The following is a 15528-nucleotide window of genomic DNA, read 5'->3' on the forward strand; positions in this document are numbered from 1 at the left end:
CCTCCCCCAAGTCCCTCCTCCCTACCTTTTATCTTAGCCTGCTTGGCACACCTTCCTCATTCCTGAAGAAGGGCTTATGCCTGAAACGTCGATTCTCCTTTTCCTTTGATGCTGCCTGACCTGCGCTTTTCCAACAACACATTTTTAAGCACAGTTTGACATAGTCATTCTTGTGGAATCATACCTTACAGGTAACACCCCATCTCTGGATATGTCCTGTCCCACCGAGGTGGTAGCACAGTAGGATACAGTCAGGAGGGAGTTGCCCTGGGAGTCATTGACATTGACTCCGGACCCCATGAAGTCTCATGGCTTCAGGTTAAACATGGGCAAGGAAACCTTATACTGGTTACCACATACCGTTCTCCTTCGGCTGATGAATCAGTACTCTTCCATGTTGAACAACACTTGGAGAAAGCACTAAGGGTGGCAAGGGTGCAGAATATACTCTGGGGGGGGGAGGAATTCAATGTCCACCACCAAGAGTGGCTCGGCAGTAGCATTATTGATCAAGCTGGTCAGATCCTAAAGGATATAACTGCTAGATTGGATTTGTTTAACTAGTGAAGGAACCAACAAGAGGAAAAAACACATTTGACCTCCTCTTTACTAATCTGCCAGCTGCAGAAGCATCTGTCCATGAGAGTGCAGGTAAAAGTGACCACCCCACTGTCCTTGTAGAGATGAAGTCCTGCCTTCACATTGACAATAACCTCCATCGTGTTGTGTGGCACTATCACCGTGCTAAATGGGACAGACTTCAAAATGATCTAGCAACTCAAGACTGGGCATCCATGAGGTGCTGTTGGCCAATGATAGCAGCAGAACTGTACTGCAGCACAATCTGCAAACTCATGGCCTGGCATATCCCCCACTCAACCATTACCATCAAGCCGGGGATGAACCCTGGGTCAATGGAGAGTGCAGGAGGGCATGCCAGGAATAGCATCAGGCATACCTGAAGATGAGGTGTCAACCTGGTGAAACCACCAAATAGGACTACTTGCATGCCAAACTGCACAAGAAGGAAGTGATAAACAGAACTAAGTGATCCCACAACCAAAGGATCACATCTAAGCTCTGCAGTCCTTTCACATCCAGTCGTGAATGGTGGTAGACAATTAAACAACTCACTGGAGGAGGAGGCTGCACAAATATCCCCATCCTCAATGATGGAGGAGCCCAGCACATCAGTGTAAAAGATAAGGCTGATGCATTCGCAACAATCTTCAGTCAGAAGCGCCGATCCATCTTGGGATCCTCCAGTGGTCCCCAGCATCACAGATACCAGTCTCCAGCCAATTCGATTCACTCCACATGATATCAGGAAATGGTTGGAAGCACTGGATACTGCAAAAGCAATGGGCCCTGATAACATTCCGGTAATATTACTGAAGACGTGTGCTCCAGTACTTACCACTCCCCTAGCCAAGCTCTTCCAGAATGGTTACAACACTGGCATCTTCCCAACAATGTGGTAAATTGCCCAGGTATATCCTGTACACAAAAAGCAAGATAAATTCAATCTGGTAAATTTCTGCCCTATCAGTCTATTGTCGATCATCAGTAAAGTGATGGAAGGGGTCATCAACAGTGCTATCAAGCAGCACCTACGCAGCAATAACCTGCTGAGTGACACCCAGTTTGGGTTTCACCAGGGTCACTCATCACAGCCTTGGTTCAAACATGGACAAAAGTGCTGAATTCCAGAGGTGAGTTGAGTGATAGCTGTTGACATCAATGCCACATTTGACCAAGTATGGCATCAAGGAGCCCTGTCAAAACTGGAATCAATGGATATCAGCAAACACTCTGCTAGTTAGAGTCATACCTGGCACAAAGGAAGATGGTTGTGATTGTGGAGGGTCAGTGATCTCAGCTCCAGGACATCTCTGCAGGAGTCCCTCAGAGTAGTGTCCTCGGCCCAACAATCTTCAGCTGCTTCACCAATGGCCTTCCCTCTGTCATAAGTTCAGAAGTGTGGATGTTCTCCAATGATTGCACAGTGTTCAGCACCATTCATGACTCCTCAGATAGTGAAACAGTCCATGCTCAAATGTAACAAGATCTGGACAATATCCGGGCTTGGGCCAACAAGTGGCAAGTAACATTCACGACACACAAATGCCAGACAATGACCATCACCAAGAAGAGACACTCTAACCACTGCCCCTTGACATTCAATGTATTACCATCACTGAATTCTCCACTGTCAACATCCTTGGGGTTACCATTGACCAGAAACTCAACTGGACTAACCACATAAACACTGACTGCAACAGCAGGTCAGAGACTAGGGATAATGCGGTGAGTAACTCACCTCCCGACAACCAACTACAAGGCGCAGGTCAGGAGTGTGATGGAATACTCCTCACTTGCCTGGATGGTGTAGCTCCAACAACACTCAAGAAGCTTGACACCATCCAGGACAAAGCAACCCACTTGATTGGCACCACATCTACGAACATTAAGTCCCTCAACCACTGGTGCTCAGTCGCAGCAGTGTGTACTATCTACAAGATGCACTGCAGAAATTCACCAAAGATCCTTAGACAGTACCTTCCAAACCCACGACCACTTCCATCTAGAAGGACAAGGGCAGCAGGTACTTGGAAACTCCACCACCTGCAAGTTCCCAACCAAGCCACTCACCACCCTGACTTGGGAATATACCGCCGTTCCTTAACAGTCATTGGGTCAAAATCCTGGAATTCCCTCCTTACCAGCATCATGGCTCAACCCACAGCAAGTGGACTGCAGTAATTCAAGAAGGCAGCGCACCACCACCTTCTCAAGGGCAAATAGGGATGGGCTATCAATGCTGGCCAGGCAGCGAAGACCATGTCCCACAAATGATTAAAAAAGAGATCAGTCAAGGTCCAGCTACCCTCACTCACCATCGCCACCAGCTGGTGGAGGTCCCATTACACTGGAGTTGAAATCAATTCTCATTGTCCTGTCTCCTACTCTACTTCTTTCTTGCCTTTGACTACGAAACTGTAAAAAGCAAACTCCTTCCATTTTTCTTTCCTTTTACAATCTTAAACTTTAAAATCAAACCTCCAGTATTGCCTAATCACTATTCTGTGACTTAGCCGTCAAAACCTGGCTCTGTACTTGTCCCACTTAAAACCTACTCTCAGTAGCAAGCTTTTGGTTTTTTGTTTCAAATCTGCCTTAAGGGGCTTGGTGTCAAACATAGTTTGTTCATGTTTTTATGAAACACCTCTCAATGTCTTACTGTGTTGCTCCTCTCTGGGACTGTTGTAAGGTTTGATCCTTGCCATATCACTTTTATTTCTTGAGGGAGGCATTTATTAGCTGACAGCTGATGCTGACTGGTATTGGACCTGTTTCATCTCTTGCTTTCAAAATGCTGTGACCTCATTTACTAACTCCAAGGTTCCTATCATCACTGCAATTTTGAAATTCAATCCCACTTATGTTGTGAACATCAAAACTAACCGAGTTCGCAGGATGTTTAGTCAGTGGTGGTGAAGAAAGATGGCTGAATTTATCCAGGTGTAATCATCAAACAGAGACTGCAGCAGAAACAGTATTTTGGAGATCAGATGCGCAAGGTGGGTGAATGTAGTGGACTTATTGTATATGAACTTTCAGACAATCTTTAACAAGCAATCACGCAGGTGATTCCAGGCCTTAATTCAGAGACCGAAATGGAAAGTATGGGTTCAATTTTATCCTCCTTGGAGATAGTGAGAGAGGTGGAGAAATGGAAAATAATGAGCAAGTTGGGCCTGAGGCAACACCTACATGAATTGAGTGCTGGGTAGGAAGGCCCATTGGGAATTCCTCAATATGCCAATAATTGAAGCCCTTAAAGTGGTCAATTAACAACCACTTAATGGTGTCAACTCATCCTCGACCCAATGGCCTGCTTTTCGTACAGGTGTGAAAAATAGTGTGTTTCCTGACTGGGTAACCAGGGCAGTTGCCTGCTGGGTGCAGGTTGGGGGAGGAGGGTTGGTGCTGGTGCACTTATCACCATCTGGGGGCAAGCAAAGGCATGGATATGGCATAAGGGCATGGCCTTGAAAGCTATCCCACTGATCTCCCCTCCTCCATGACCCCCACCCCATGAGAAGCTAAAGGTCAAGACCTATTCTCTGACCGTTGGACTCCTCAAAGTCAAGGCCTCAAACAGTGGACTTCATGAACCAGAAGCTGCTATTCTCTGATTGGTCCAGGGCCTCTGGTCAAGGCCTATGATTTGGCAAGAAACTCACTTGTCACTCCCTAAACTAATCCAGTAAATGTTTTCAGTGGTGGGTTGGTCAGTGAGTCAACATGTAACAGGTTTCTTCCACACTTAACCTGAAAAGGAAAAATCATAACCGAGAAGAAAATATGGAGTAGCAGAGGATCTTTTAGGTTGATGGGGAGTAAGGTTCAAGTTCATAAAATAGTAAGAACTCGCAAATGAATTGGGCCTCAAAGACTTTCTAAAGAAAAGCATGTTTTATGGGAAGAGGTGTGGAATATGTGAACGAGGGCTCAATTGGAACAACAGTGAGCCAGACAAACCCCTTAAACCTGGCCCATCTTTCAGATTCAGTTGAGTCATGGCTGATCTGCAGCTCAAATTAATTTACCAAAGTTTATTCCACATCCTTTAATACTTCTGCCTAACAAGAATCCATCAATCTCAGTCTCCATGGTACGTTAGAGATTGTTAGTTTTAATTCAGATTTTGAAATGAGAACAGATATGTTTTTAACTTGTAATTTATTTTTAAATTTAGCGAAGAGTTATTTAAATTATGTTAGAGCTGAGGTTATTTACTGTTGATCTGGAATCATCGAGACAAAGGTGTTTGACTGGAGGGATGTAATCCGACTTCAGCAGTTAATGAGGAAATAGTTTTAGAGCTACACTCATGAACTATTTCTTATATGAACCATATAAGAATCTATTCTCACTTGTTCATTTGCTATTCAATAAAGTGAAAAATAAGGATACTTCGGGGTTTATCAAAAACGAGAAAGATTATTTATAGGTCTGAGATAGGGTAGGACCAGGAGCTAAGGTAATCTGAAAGTGCTTCTCTGTGTATCCCAGTATGATGTGATATTCCCATCCTACATAGGGTGCATGGTGAATATATGCTGTTTGCCTCATGAATTTCAAAACATGTAAATTTATCCAGTATATCCTTTCCCTAAACTTTTTAAGAACCATATACTTTTTAATGGGAACCACATAAAACCAGAAGTGCCTTGGAAGAAATTATGGACATTATAAGGTTAATAAAGTAAATAAAGATTTTTACAGAAAATGTTCTGCAGTGTCATAATGGCCTTGTTAAATGATAAACATTCATCCACTATTTTCAAACAATTCTGAATTGAAGTTATTTTTTTCTTTCCCTGACCAAAGTTGCTGCCTTGCTGTTTCTTACTTCCTCTTTGTTTTGTGCAAAATATATTTGTAATTTCTTTTTGCTCTAGAACACTTGATCCCATTGTCTCATTAATAAATCTTTCTTGCACCCTTCCCAGGATTTAGATTTACAAAACAGGTGTAATATTTCTGGTGGAATTCTCTCTAGGGATTACGAGTAGCAATTGGTGTGCTTTATATAATCTCAGATTCTTCTTTTATTGACCTTTGTTTGAAATATTCTCTCATCGACTTCTGACAAGAGCTGCTCTTTCAGTTTCAGATTTCGCTTCACCTTTCCTTAATTTTTAATTTAAATTTTCTGCTTCATGTCAGTTTGATTTTTGTTAAAGTTTATAGCACATAGTTTCAATAATTTTTGCACATTATATGGACAGAGTTTTAAATTTATTTTCTTTGTTATATTGTGAAAATGTTAACATTTTAAAGCTATATTCTGCAATCTGTTAAAAAAAAAATCTGATATGCTTAAAACCCTAATGATAGAATTGCCAAAGGGGCTTCTTCAATGACCCACCATAGTGTAGGCCTGGAGCTTGGGACAAATCCTAGAGAAATGGGAAAGCCCACATCAAAATTCCTGATGATTCGAAAATTCCAGCAGAAAACATAATATTAACACAAACTTTCACAACCTCCCCCTACTGTTTAACGATCATAATGATATGAGATTTCCAAATATCAGTTTGGGTATTTTCTTGAGTTTAACCTGCTGCATTTGTACAGTTTACTGGCACTGTGCTCTCCCAATGATTGCCCAGGTACCCATTTGGTCATTAACTTGCAAAGTTATCGAGAATCTAGTGGGAAGAAAGTTAACCCCCAGTGAATTTTGTAGTTAGTGCAGAAATATTATTAGCACCATAGTCATGAACCACTTCTTAGGTTGTACAATATAACAACTCAAACGGTATAAATTATATGTATTCTACTGTTCACTTGATTATTCATTATTCTATAAATAATGGAATTTAAAATGTAAAATAAGGTCTAGTGTTAATAGGACTTTGATTCTTTTCTTTGGTAACTCAGGGAGTGAGATGAGACCAGCAGCTGAGGTAATCTAAAATGATTTATCTGTTATTTCCCAGTATGCTATGATAATTTTACCTCCTATAGGGTGCACAGTGAGTTTGTACTGTTCGTTTTATGCCCAGTGAAATTCAACACATGAAAATCTGATCTTCCATGACCCATTCATTAGCCATGTCAGCTGGTTGGGCAGCAATAGTGCCTAGGACTTGGTTCAAATCTTCTAATCATATAGAAGATATCCATTGTTGTAAACATGAGGTTTCGTAAGATAATATTTTGAGACTTTGCTTCTAGTTTAGGGTAAAATGAACTGGGTGAGGTGACTGTTTCTGAATCACAAGATTGGGTGATGGAGTTGTAAAGGATTAAAGGGAGGTTGTTTTATTGGGAAGGAGATGTGAGGTTAGCAACATCTGTGGCTGAAGTTTTGGGAACACGCTGAGAATGTTGGCTTTCTAATAGTTATGTTTTCAATTATCCTTCAGATAAACGAGAGCTAGGGTCTCACGTGTAGCTAATTCGCATTTCTATCTGGATAATAGGCCCATGTGCTTATTTATTATTATTATTGTTATTCTTAATAATGATTCACATTGTCATGGAAATGGGCTTTTTAGAGGGGAAAAGCTTCTAAGACACTCAGGAACACTGTTAGTCTGCTGAGATCTGGAAAAAGAACAGATAGAGGCTTTAAGGTTAACCTGTTAGTGCGAGTTCTCTGATTGAAAATTTGGGCAAGTTTTAAATGATCCTGAAAGAATTGTCTAGTCTACAACAGGAACAAGCCGTAATGATGAAAAGATTGTTATGTAGTTAAAGGTTCCCAGGTTGGTGAAGGAAAGGAACAAAGTGAACCCTCAGGAGTAGGAGCCACTTGAGATTGGGTCCAGAAACTGCAAGGACTATTTAAGGATTAGTGTAAGGCAGACCTGGAGAGATGGGTTTTGGTTGTGTTTAAAATGTAATTGCCTATTGAAATAGCGTTTAGTCAATCGTGTTTTTAAACTGTTTAATAAAAAGTCTTAAAATGTGAAATCAGTTTAGCTCCAAACTGGAAGTTCATTTTTTTAAAAAAAAGATATTGGTCTCCTAACAAATGATACATAGCCCACCTTTTCCCTCCAAGAAGAGTTCCCTAACTCACAGAGATTATGTAGAGAACATCACATAGTAATGGTGGGCTCAAAATCTACATTCTTTAAATGCTCGACTGTCACATTTTGGAAAGTTGGACCATTCCCTTTTAAAAGTATCTAAAAGTAAATGTTCAGCTTAATAATATTTGAAGGAAAACTGTATGCTGACAAGTGTGAAAAAGGCTCCAGGACAAAAATTAGTTAAATTAGATGCAAAAGATTAAACGGTGAACAGTTGGCAAGGTTGTCTGAGTAATTGAAAAGGCACCTCACACTCAGTGTATTGGGAGAGCCTTTTGCCTCATGTCTATGAAGATAGAGGTAAAACAGACAGTGAAGTCTTTGTGAGAGAAAAGCTATAAATTCAGTAAGTGCAGAAATGATAGGATATTACGAGGAGTACAGATCCTGTTCAGAATAAAATAGCAGATACAGAGGAACCTTGAGTATCCAAAGGACACGGTGGGGAGGATTTCATTCGATTAATCAAATTCCGGATAATCGAATGTCAGATAGCACAGTTTAGCCAAGCATCGGGACCTTGCGATCTTGCTGGATAATCCGATAATCGGATAATCAAATGCTGGATAATTGAGGTTCCTCTGTATATTCAGTTTAACTTAAATAAGATAAGCCACTGATATAGGGTGGCAAGGTTAGTCACTATTTTATGGTACAGTGCAGAGATCAGTTGCACCGATTGAAATAAGTCAATAACATCTTCTGCATGTTCACCTCACGGGAAATAAAATAGTGTAATAATTTGAACTTAGTTTTTATAATTTCGCTGAATGCTATTTGTGTTGAGCAACTCTTCCACTTAATGTACAGTGCACATCTATCATCCTCCTACTGCTGACTGAAGGAGGAAGAAAACCATTGAGGAGCAAAACATAGTTGAAAACAAATGTGAACAATTTTTTAAAATCTAGCTCCAAGAAGTTGAGTATATATTTAAACATTGATCAATAATTGCAAAATCCTCTGTTCAAAGATACAGAATTGACAGGCAGTTGTTCCATCAAATTTGTCCCAGGGTATAGTAGTGGAGCCTCCACCACAAACCCCTCTACCCTTAAAACCAGTCTAACCTAAATCTGATATGAAGTAAGCTGTGTCTTTTGTTTGTTCTCAATTTCATGAACTGAAATAATCTAAACATAGGCATACTATAAGGCCCCTTAACTATTTTGTAGACCTCAACCTGATCTGAGCAACTAGACATTACCATTTGTAGTTCAGTTGGATCCATAAAATGGTTACTTCTGTTTGTGATGTAGTATCGCACTGGAGTTCATCTGTCCAATCCTCAATACTCTGTCAATAACTGAGAGGAATTCCTACATAATAGGTAGATGATTTGCCTATTCCTGCTGGTGTTGCTCTGGCAATGCTACAAAACAGTACAATGCACATATTATGGATTTGGGTGTGAGAAAATTTCTAATTCCAAAATACAGATTTTGGATAACTGAACCAGTCATGGCAATGACGTTTAACCAAAAGTTAACTGAACTTGAAATTAGGTTGGATGTACTTGAAACATATCAGTTTGTGATTCTCTTGCAGTTCTGTGCCTCAATAACCAAATGAATATTAATGAATAACTTGATAAATCTGTGCTGTGAGGATAGTAGGCGGCTCAGTATTAAAAATACAAATGTGAATACTTCCATTTTCAAGAATTGCTCAATGTAAATAATTATTACCACAGTTAATAAAATGTGAAAATGTCCATGGTTTTGTTTATATTTTCATAAATATATTTATAACCAGCTGCTTTATCTCACTAATACATTATAATGCATTGGTAAAAAATTTAAATGAAACAAAATTGTTGAAAAAAAGGAATTAGCTGATCATAAATCATATATTTCCACTGTGTTCTTTAGTTGCTGCAGCAACATTTCTGTAGATTATATCATTTCAGAGTGAACTATGTAGTGGTATTAGATCATTGGGGCTGAATTCTGTCACCTACCTTGGAGGTCCTTTGTAGAAGTTGCAAGTGGGAACTGACTCTTCATTGGTTAGCTGTAGGACCCTCAGCAGCATAATGCCAATGGTGGCAAGTTAACTGGTTGCTGCCAGGATCACAGTTCTGTTAATGATGAGCACTTGCCTCCGTGAGTGCCAGCACAACCAAACAACCAGCAACTCAGCAGCGCCTCCACTAGCAGTGGACATTGCTGAGGCTGCAGCTCTAGCAGGAAGGTCCCTCCCTGGTGGGTATATTTGCTGACAATTGTGTTGTGGGCCGGCAGGGCAAAGCAGCCAGGCCTCAACCAAAAGGTTTGCTGAGGGTACCAATAGTGCAGTTGCCACAAGGGTGCGCTATTGTCACTGGGAGGGTCACTCCATGAGTCATAGAATGCACATAAAGAAACCCCACCACCACCGGCCCTATGAACATGCTGAAAAATTGCCAGATTGACGTTCTCCTTCCATGGAGGCAGCCTCTGCAATTTCTTGCCTATATGCTGACCATTGATGGAAATGTGTTGCTGGAAAAGCGCAGCAGGTCAGGCAGCATCTAGGAACAGGAGAATCGACGTTTCGGGCATTAGCCTAGATGCTGCCTGACCTGCTGCACTTTTCCAGCAACACATTTCCATCTCTGATCTCCAGCATCTGCAGACCTCACTTTCTCCTATATGCTGACCATTGTCAGCATAGCATAGCAGTGAGAATTAATCAGGCTTTCCTCCCAATGTCTCTCCTCTCAATGTTGCCTGCCTTCCAACCTCTCAGCCCATCAATGAGCCAGGAAGATTTAACCCATGCTTTGAAATGGATCCCTTGAAGAATCAGTTTAGAGTAATAGAGTCATAGAGACGTCAAGCACGGAAAACTCATCCATGCCAAGCAGATATCCTAAATTAACCTTGTCCCTTTTGACAGCATTTGGCCCATATCCCTCTAAACCTTTCCTATTCATACACCCATTCAATGTTCTAATTGTAAACTGAACAGCACAGGCAGTCAGCTGTGAAAGTTCACTGCCTGGTCAGTCAGCTGTGCACTGCTTTCTTTCACCGCCTGAGTTATAACACTGAGTTATAAAGTAGAAACATCTTATTTTACAGTTGCATATCCTCAGTACAATAGACTGCATGGGGTAGATGTTCAACCTTTAAGGCTGGCCTCAGAAGGGCTTATGCCCGAAACGTCGATTCTCCTGTTCCCTGGATGCTGCCTGACCTGCTGCGCTTTTCCAGCAACACATTTTCAGCTCCTGTATGGGACCCTTGCCATGACAATGGTCACCCTTATGACAACAGTAACACTGGTACCCTCAACATACCTCCTAATTGCAGGGGCCTGATTGCCTTGCCCTGCTGTCCACAACACAATTCGACTGTGAGTGAGTGTGTCCTGTCACTGAGGGGCACTCACCTTGGAGCTGCAGCCCCAGAAACGTCCACTACTCATGGTGGCACTGCTGAGCTTCTTCCTGTTTGTTTCTGCTTGCAACTCTTGGAGACAGGCAGTCATCCTTAACAGGCTAGGACCCTGGCGTCAGCCTGTTAGAACATGGAACATTACAGCGCAGTGCAGGCCCTGCGGCCCTCAATGTTGCACCGACCTGTGGAACCAATCCAAAGCCCATCTATCCTACACTGTTCCATTTTCATCCATATGTTTATCCAATGACCATTTATATACTCTTGAAGTTGGCGAGTCTATTACTGTTATAGGCAGGGCGTTCCACGCCCCTACAACTCCCTGAGAAAAGAAACCACCTCTGAGATCTATCCGATATCCATCACCCCTCAATTTAAACCTATGTCCCCTCATGCTATCCATCACCATCCGAGGAAAAAGGCTTTCACTGTCCACTTTATCTAACCTTCTGATTATCTTATATATGTTAACTGTCAAAATTTGTGAGAAACAGATAGAAGAATCATTGCTAATAGTGGAATTGGGTGGAATTTCCACCCAGTGAATTGAAGAGAAAGAAAACACAGCAATTCTGCAAGCATGTACAATTCTTTCCATAAGACTATCTGTTCGCCATTCCGTACTGTTGATGCTAACATCCAGGCAGAGAAGGAAACCTATGGAATTCCACCCCAATTAATCCAACATGCAGCAAGAAAAATATATCGAATTAAGTTAATTTTCCGGATGAATTTGGTGAAGTGGAAAGGGATGGGAGGCTCCACACTGGATTATGCCGTGTAGGTGCGGCCCTCCCTAAGGGCATTGTGGGTCAATCCATGGCACATGGACTGCAGAAGTTCAGATGTCAGCTCACCACCACCTTCGCCAGGGCATCTAGGACAATAAATTCTGGTTAGCCAGTGATGCCCATTTTCCAAAAAATGAATAAATAACAAAAAAAGACATTCATGGAGCTGAATTCTGATCCAAAACAAACTCAGTTTGTTCTTCCTCTGTTCGCCTGTTAACAAGTTTGTAACACGGAATAAATGCGTCAACTATCTGTAGCAGATAGAAATCTTATCTTTGTCCTCAACTAGTAAAGATGAAGATGAATGGTGCAGTATTCCTAAAATGGAGCCTTCAGTTACAAAAGTACACCAACTGAGCTTGGCTGAGGATTTGAGAAAAGATTTTGCATACTGTGTTTCTTTCTTAAGCGACAAATTCTTGATGCCTGGCAGGTGCAGAATTGATTATATTCATTATATATACAGATCAAAAGAATTGCATTCAAGGCTTCAATCTAGAATCATGAAACCACTCCTGTGCAATCCAGCAGTATCCCTATAGGGATGGTAATATTGGTCTTAAGGTGGACCAGGATATCATGTCAGCTGGGACAGTGGAAAATAAGTTGACATGTGCAAGTTTGCACTTGTACAGTTGTTAAACTTATAGTGACTTTTCCAGATCACTGTAAAACTTCACTGTCAAATTATTTAGAGCCCACCAACAGGCAAGTAGTCAACTGAGTTGCCAAAGCAGCAAGTTTATTTATCATTGGCGTGCAGCTATCCATTAACCTACAATAGAATCATCACATGAATTGGTCTCTTCAGGAGGCATTGTGCGAGCTCATTTACTGCACAACACTTTCAATAAAATTGGACTGCCTTTTATATTAAGTGAGCTACATTCTGTTTTCCTTCATGAGTTAAAAACCATAGAAACATATTATGAAACTAAACTGGGCTGAACAGGATAATTAAATCAACCTGTTTTTTTGACGATCGCATAAACTATGTTTCAGTAAATTGAACCTTCCCAAGTAACTCTGATAATTTCACAAAAGGGTTGAAGATTTATGTGAGTACATGTGAAGTTTTTTTTGTGTTTGGCAATAATAGTGAGACCAATAATGGTGTTGCGGTATTACTGTAAAATAAAATACAAGATGCACAGAATGATATAATAACCATTCCCTCCACTGTAGCACATTCTTTGATAAAATATCTTAAAAACTTTAGTCTTTACTAGCCAATATTTTTAACACCAGGATTACTGATTTGAACTGAGGGCTTTTGTGAAGGTAGAGGATTTCACTTCATTCTCAAGAACTGCTAGTTTATATGTATGTGCCTAATTAGTCAGGTTAAAATGTAAAGTTTTTCCCATTAATTATTTAAAAGTGAAATAATCAATCAAAACCAGAAAGCAGCTTTAAGCATTTTCTTGATTTTAACATTAATTACAAAGCATTGACAAAGAACAGTTTCACAAGCAGTTGAGAGTAGTTGTTGGATAATCATCGGTTTAAATCAAATGATGCAGTTTGGCATAGCAGGCAAAGAATCCGTAGATTTCTCACAGATTTGAATTTCGAGGAGTATTTTCACAAATTGGAGTTTGCTTCCAAAAATCATAATTATACTTCACTATGCAAGCTTTAAATTGGATAGAGGAGTCAGCATTTTACATAGTTAATGATGCTTTGTATGGTAGTTTTTCATTACGGCTGCATACCGGTGCCATAAGTTTCAGAATCTGCTTACACTGCAGTTGGTTGTCATTCTGTTCTCACCTCATGTATCTTCATGCTGCTGAAGATGATGAGCTTGTATTGCTGTCCTTTGTCCCAAAGAGGGTGGGGCATCAGTCTCACTTGCTGCAGTGCTTACTAAGAAATTCACTCAGCTCTGGACTATATTCCCAATAAAACCTTGGTGCCAAGTACCTCATAATCTTCACAGCATTTAGTCACAAAACAGCATTCCCACTAGTTGCAATAGTGTTGCAATTTCTTTAATGAAAAATATGTTTTAAAGCAGTGTGCTATCCTTTTGTCTAACAAACTGTATTTCTCTCATTCTTTAGTTAAGAGAGTTGGTGATCATGTGCATCAACGCTGAACCGGATCTCCGACCTGACATTAGTTACATGCATCAGGTAGCCAAGCAGATGCATGGATGGACATCAAGCACCTGAACATGTTAAGCTGGATGAAAATTTACAAAAGAACAATTGTCTCACAATCCTGCTTGAATATTGTTAAACAAACACAAATGAAATGCCACAGTGAAGATTTCAAGAAAGCAGAATCATTAATGGAATATGATTGAGCCATTTGGAGTTGAACAGCACTGTAAGGACTAATACTGTTAGATTAGCTCCCAACAATTGTAGGATGGTTAAGCTCTGCCATTTGGTCCAGTGAAATAATATAAGGTTTCATGGTTCCATGTTACTCTAGAAAAATATATTTATGGATGTACTTTCTAATTTCATACACTTATCTCTGTTTATAAGTTACGATAAAGTAAAGAAGGTAAAAACATGAGATTGTGCTGAGACCAAACAAAATTGACAACACACTACAGGTTTGGATATATTGCTGCCAGGGTGTGGCATGATAAAAATGACAAACAAAATATGCTTAACTGGACAGAAAAATAAATGATCCATAAATAATCATAAAAATTGATAGTTTTACTAACATGTTAATTTAGAAAAAATCTTTCTCTTTTCATTTATTTAGCATACTTTCATCATGCCTTTGCACAAGACATAATGTCTTTGTAAGCAAGTACTCAAGTAGCAGTATTGTAATAGAATCTAATTCATTTCTGTCTTATCAGGACTTGACACTATGTACTTAGATTTTACCTAAATTACAGTGACAGATGATATTTTAGCATTGATTGACATATTGACTTGTCCTATGGAATTTTCTATGCGATCAGCTTTTAGGTCTTTAGTTGGAGACTTTATTATTGAAAAGACCTTAAGATCTGGGAGCCCCATTGAATCTACCCCACCATTTGATCATGGCTGATATGTTTAGAATTTAGTTAAGTGAGTTGTTGATCATGTGCATTAGAATTAGAATTTTGTGTGCTTTTATTGTGACCAATAAAGCACCATCTGGAAAACGTGCTGCAGTCAGCCAAACCTTTCTTTTTACTAATGAACTTCTATCTAATGAGCTGTATCTAGATTTTAAAGATACCATTAGGTGTTGTCCACCTTTCCAATAATATTTACAGAACAAGTCCAGCTTATTTTGTATGGATAAAATCTAGAGCATTTTTACTTAATGATATGATGTTGGTTTCACTGAGTAAGTCTGTTGGCACAGATATGCTACTCTGCTTTTCAGGCTGAGAGCAGTGTCCATTCTTTTCTTCCTCTTTGCCATGTTTAAACGAGTTCACTTCTAACACTATGTGCTGTAGACTATTCTGCAATTCTTTTTGTAATACTTTTACATTCGTTGAAATAAAAGTAATGTCACTTTTACTTATGCAGCTTTTGGTTTTCAATCCTCAGTGAGGAAATGATGCAGCACCATTTCTTGAGCATCATTCAAAAGATGAAATAACATTTACATTATGTCCAGAAAGCCAGAGCAAACTGGGCTAAGTGAGCACATGAAACTCATAATGGCCCAGATTGATATCATTGTAACAACAGCAACATTTTCAACACTCAGTGTCATTACACCTGTGAAACTGACAGCAGCAGCTGGTAAATGCAGAAATCTAAAGTT

The 15528-nt window shown here is 40.1% G+C and overlaps 1 protein-coding gene across 10 annotated transcripts in view; it reads left to right on the forward strand.

The window, feature by feature from the left end:
* LOC122564836 (serine/threonine-protein kinase Nek6) overlaps window positions 1-15278 on the forward strand; it is a 266799-nt gene extending 251521 nt beyond the window's left edge. For all 10 annotated transcript variants that reach the window (XM_043720147.1, XM_043720151.1, XM_043720150.1 and 7 more), the window contains one exon: window positions 13857-15278. In XM_043720147.1, the coding sequence (XP_043576082.1) occupies window positions 13857-13967 (111 nt within the window). In that variant the 3' untranslated portion in view covers window positions 13968-15278. The remainder of the gene's footprint in view (window positions 1-13856) is intronic.
* Window positions 15279-15528: the final 250 nt, after the last annotated feature.

Source organism: Chiloscyllium plagiosum, chromosome 30, assembly GCF_004010195.1.
Source record: "Chiloscyllium plagiosum isolate BGI_BamShark_2017 chromosome 30, ASM401019v2, whole genome shotgun sequence".
NCBI lineage: Eukaryota > Metazoa > Chordata > Chondrichthyes > Orectolobiformes > Hemiscylliidae > Chiloscyllium > Chiloscyllium plagiosum.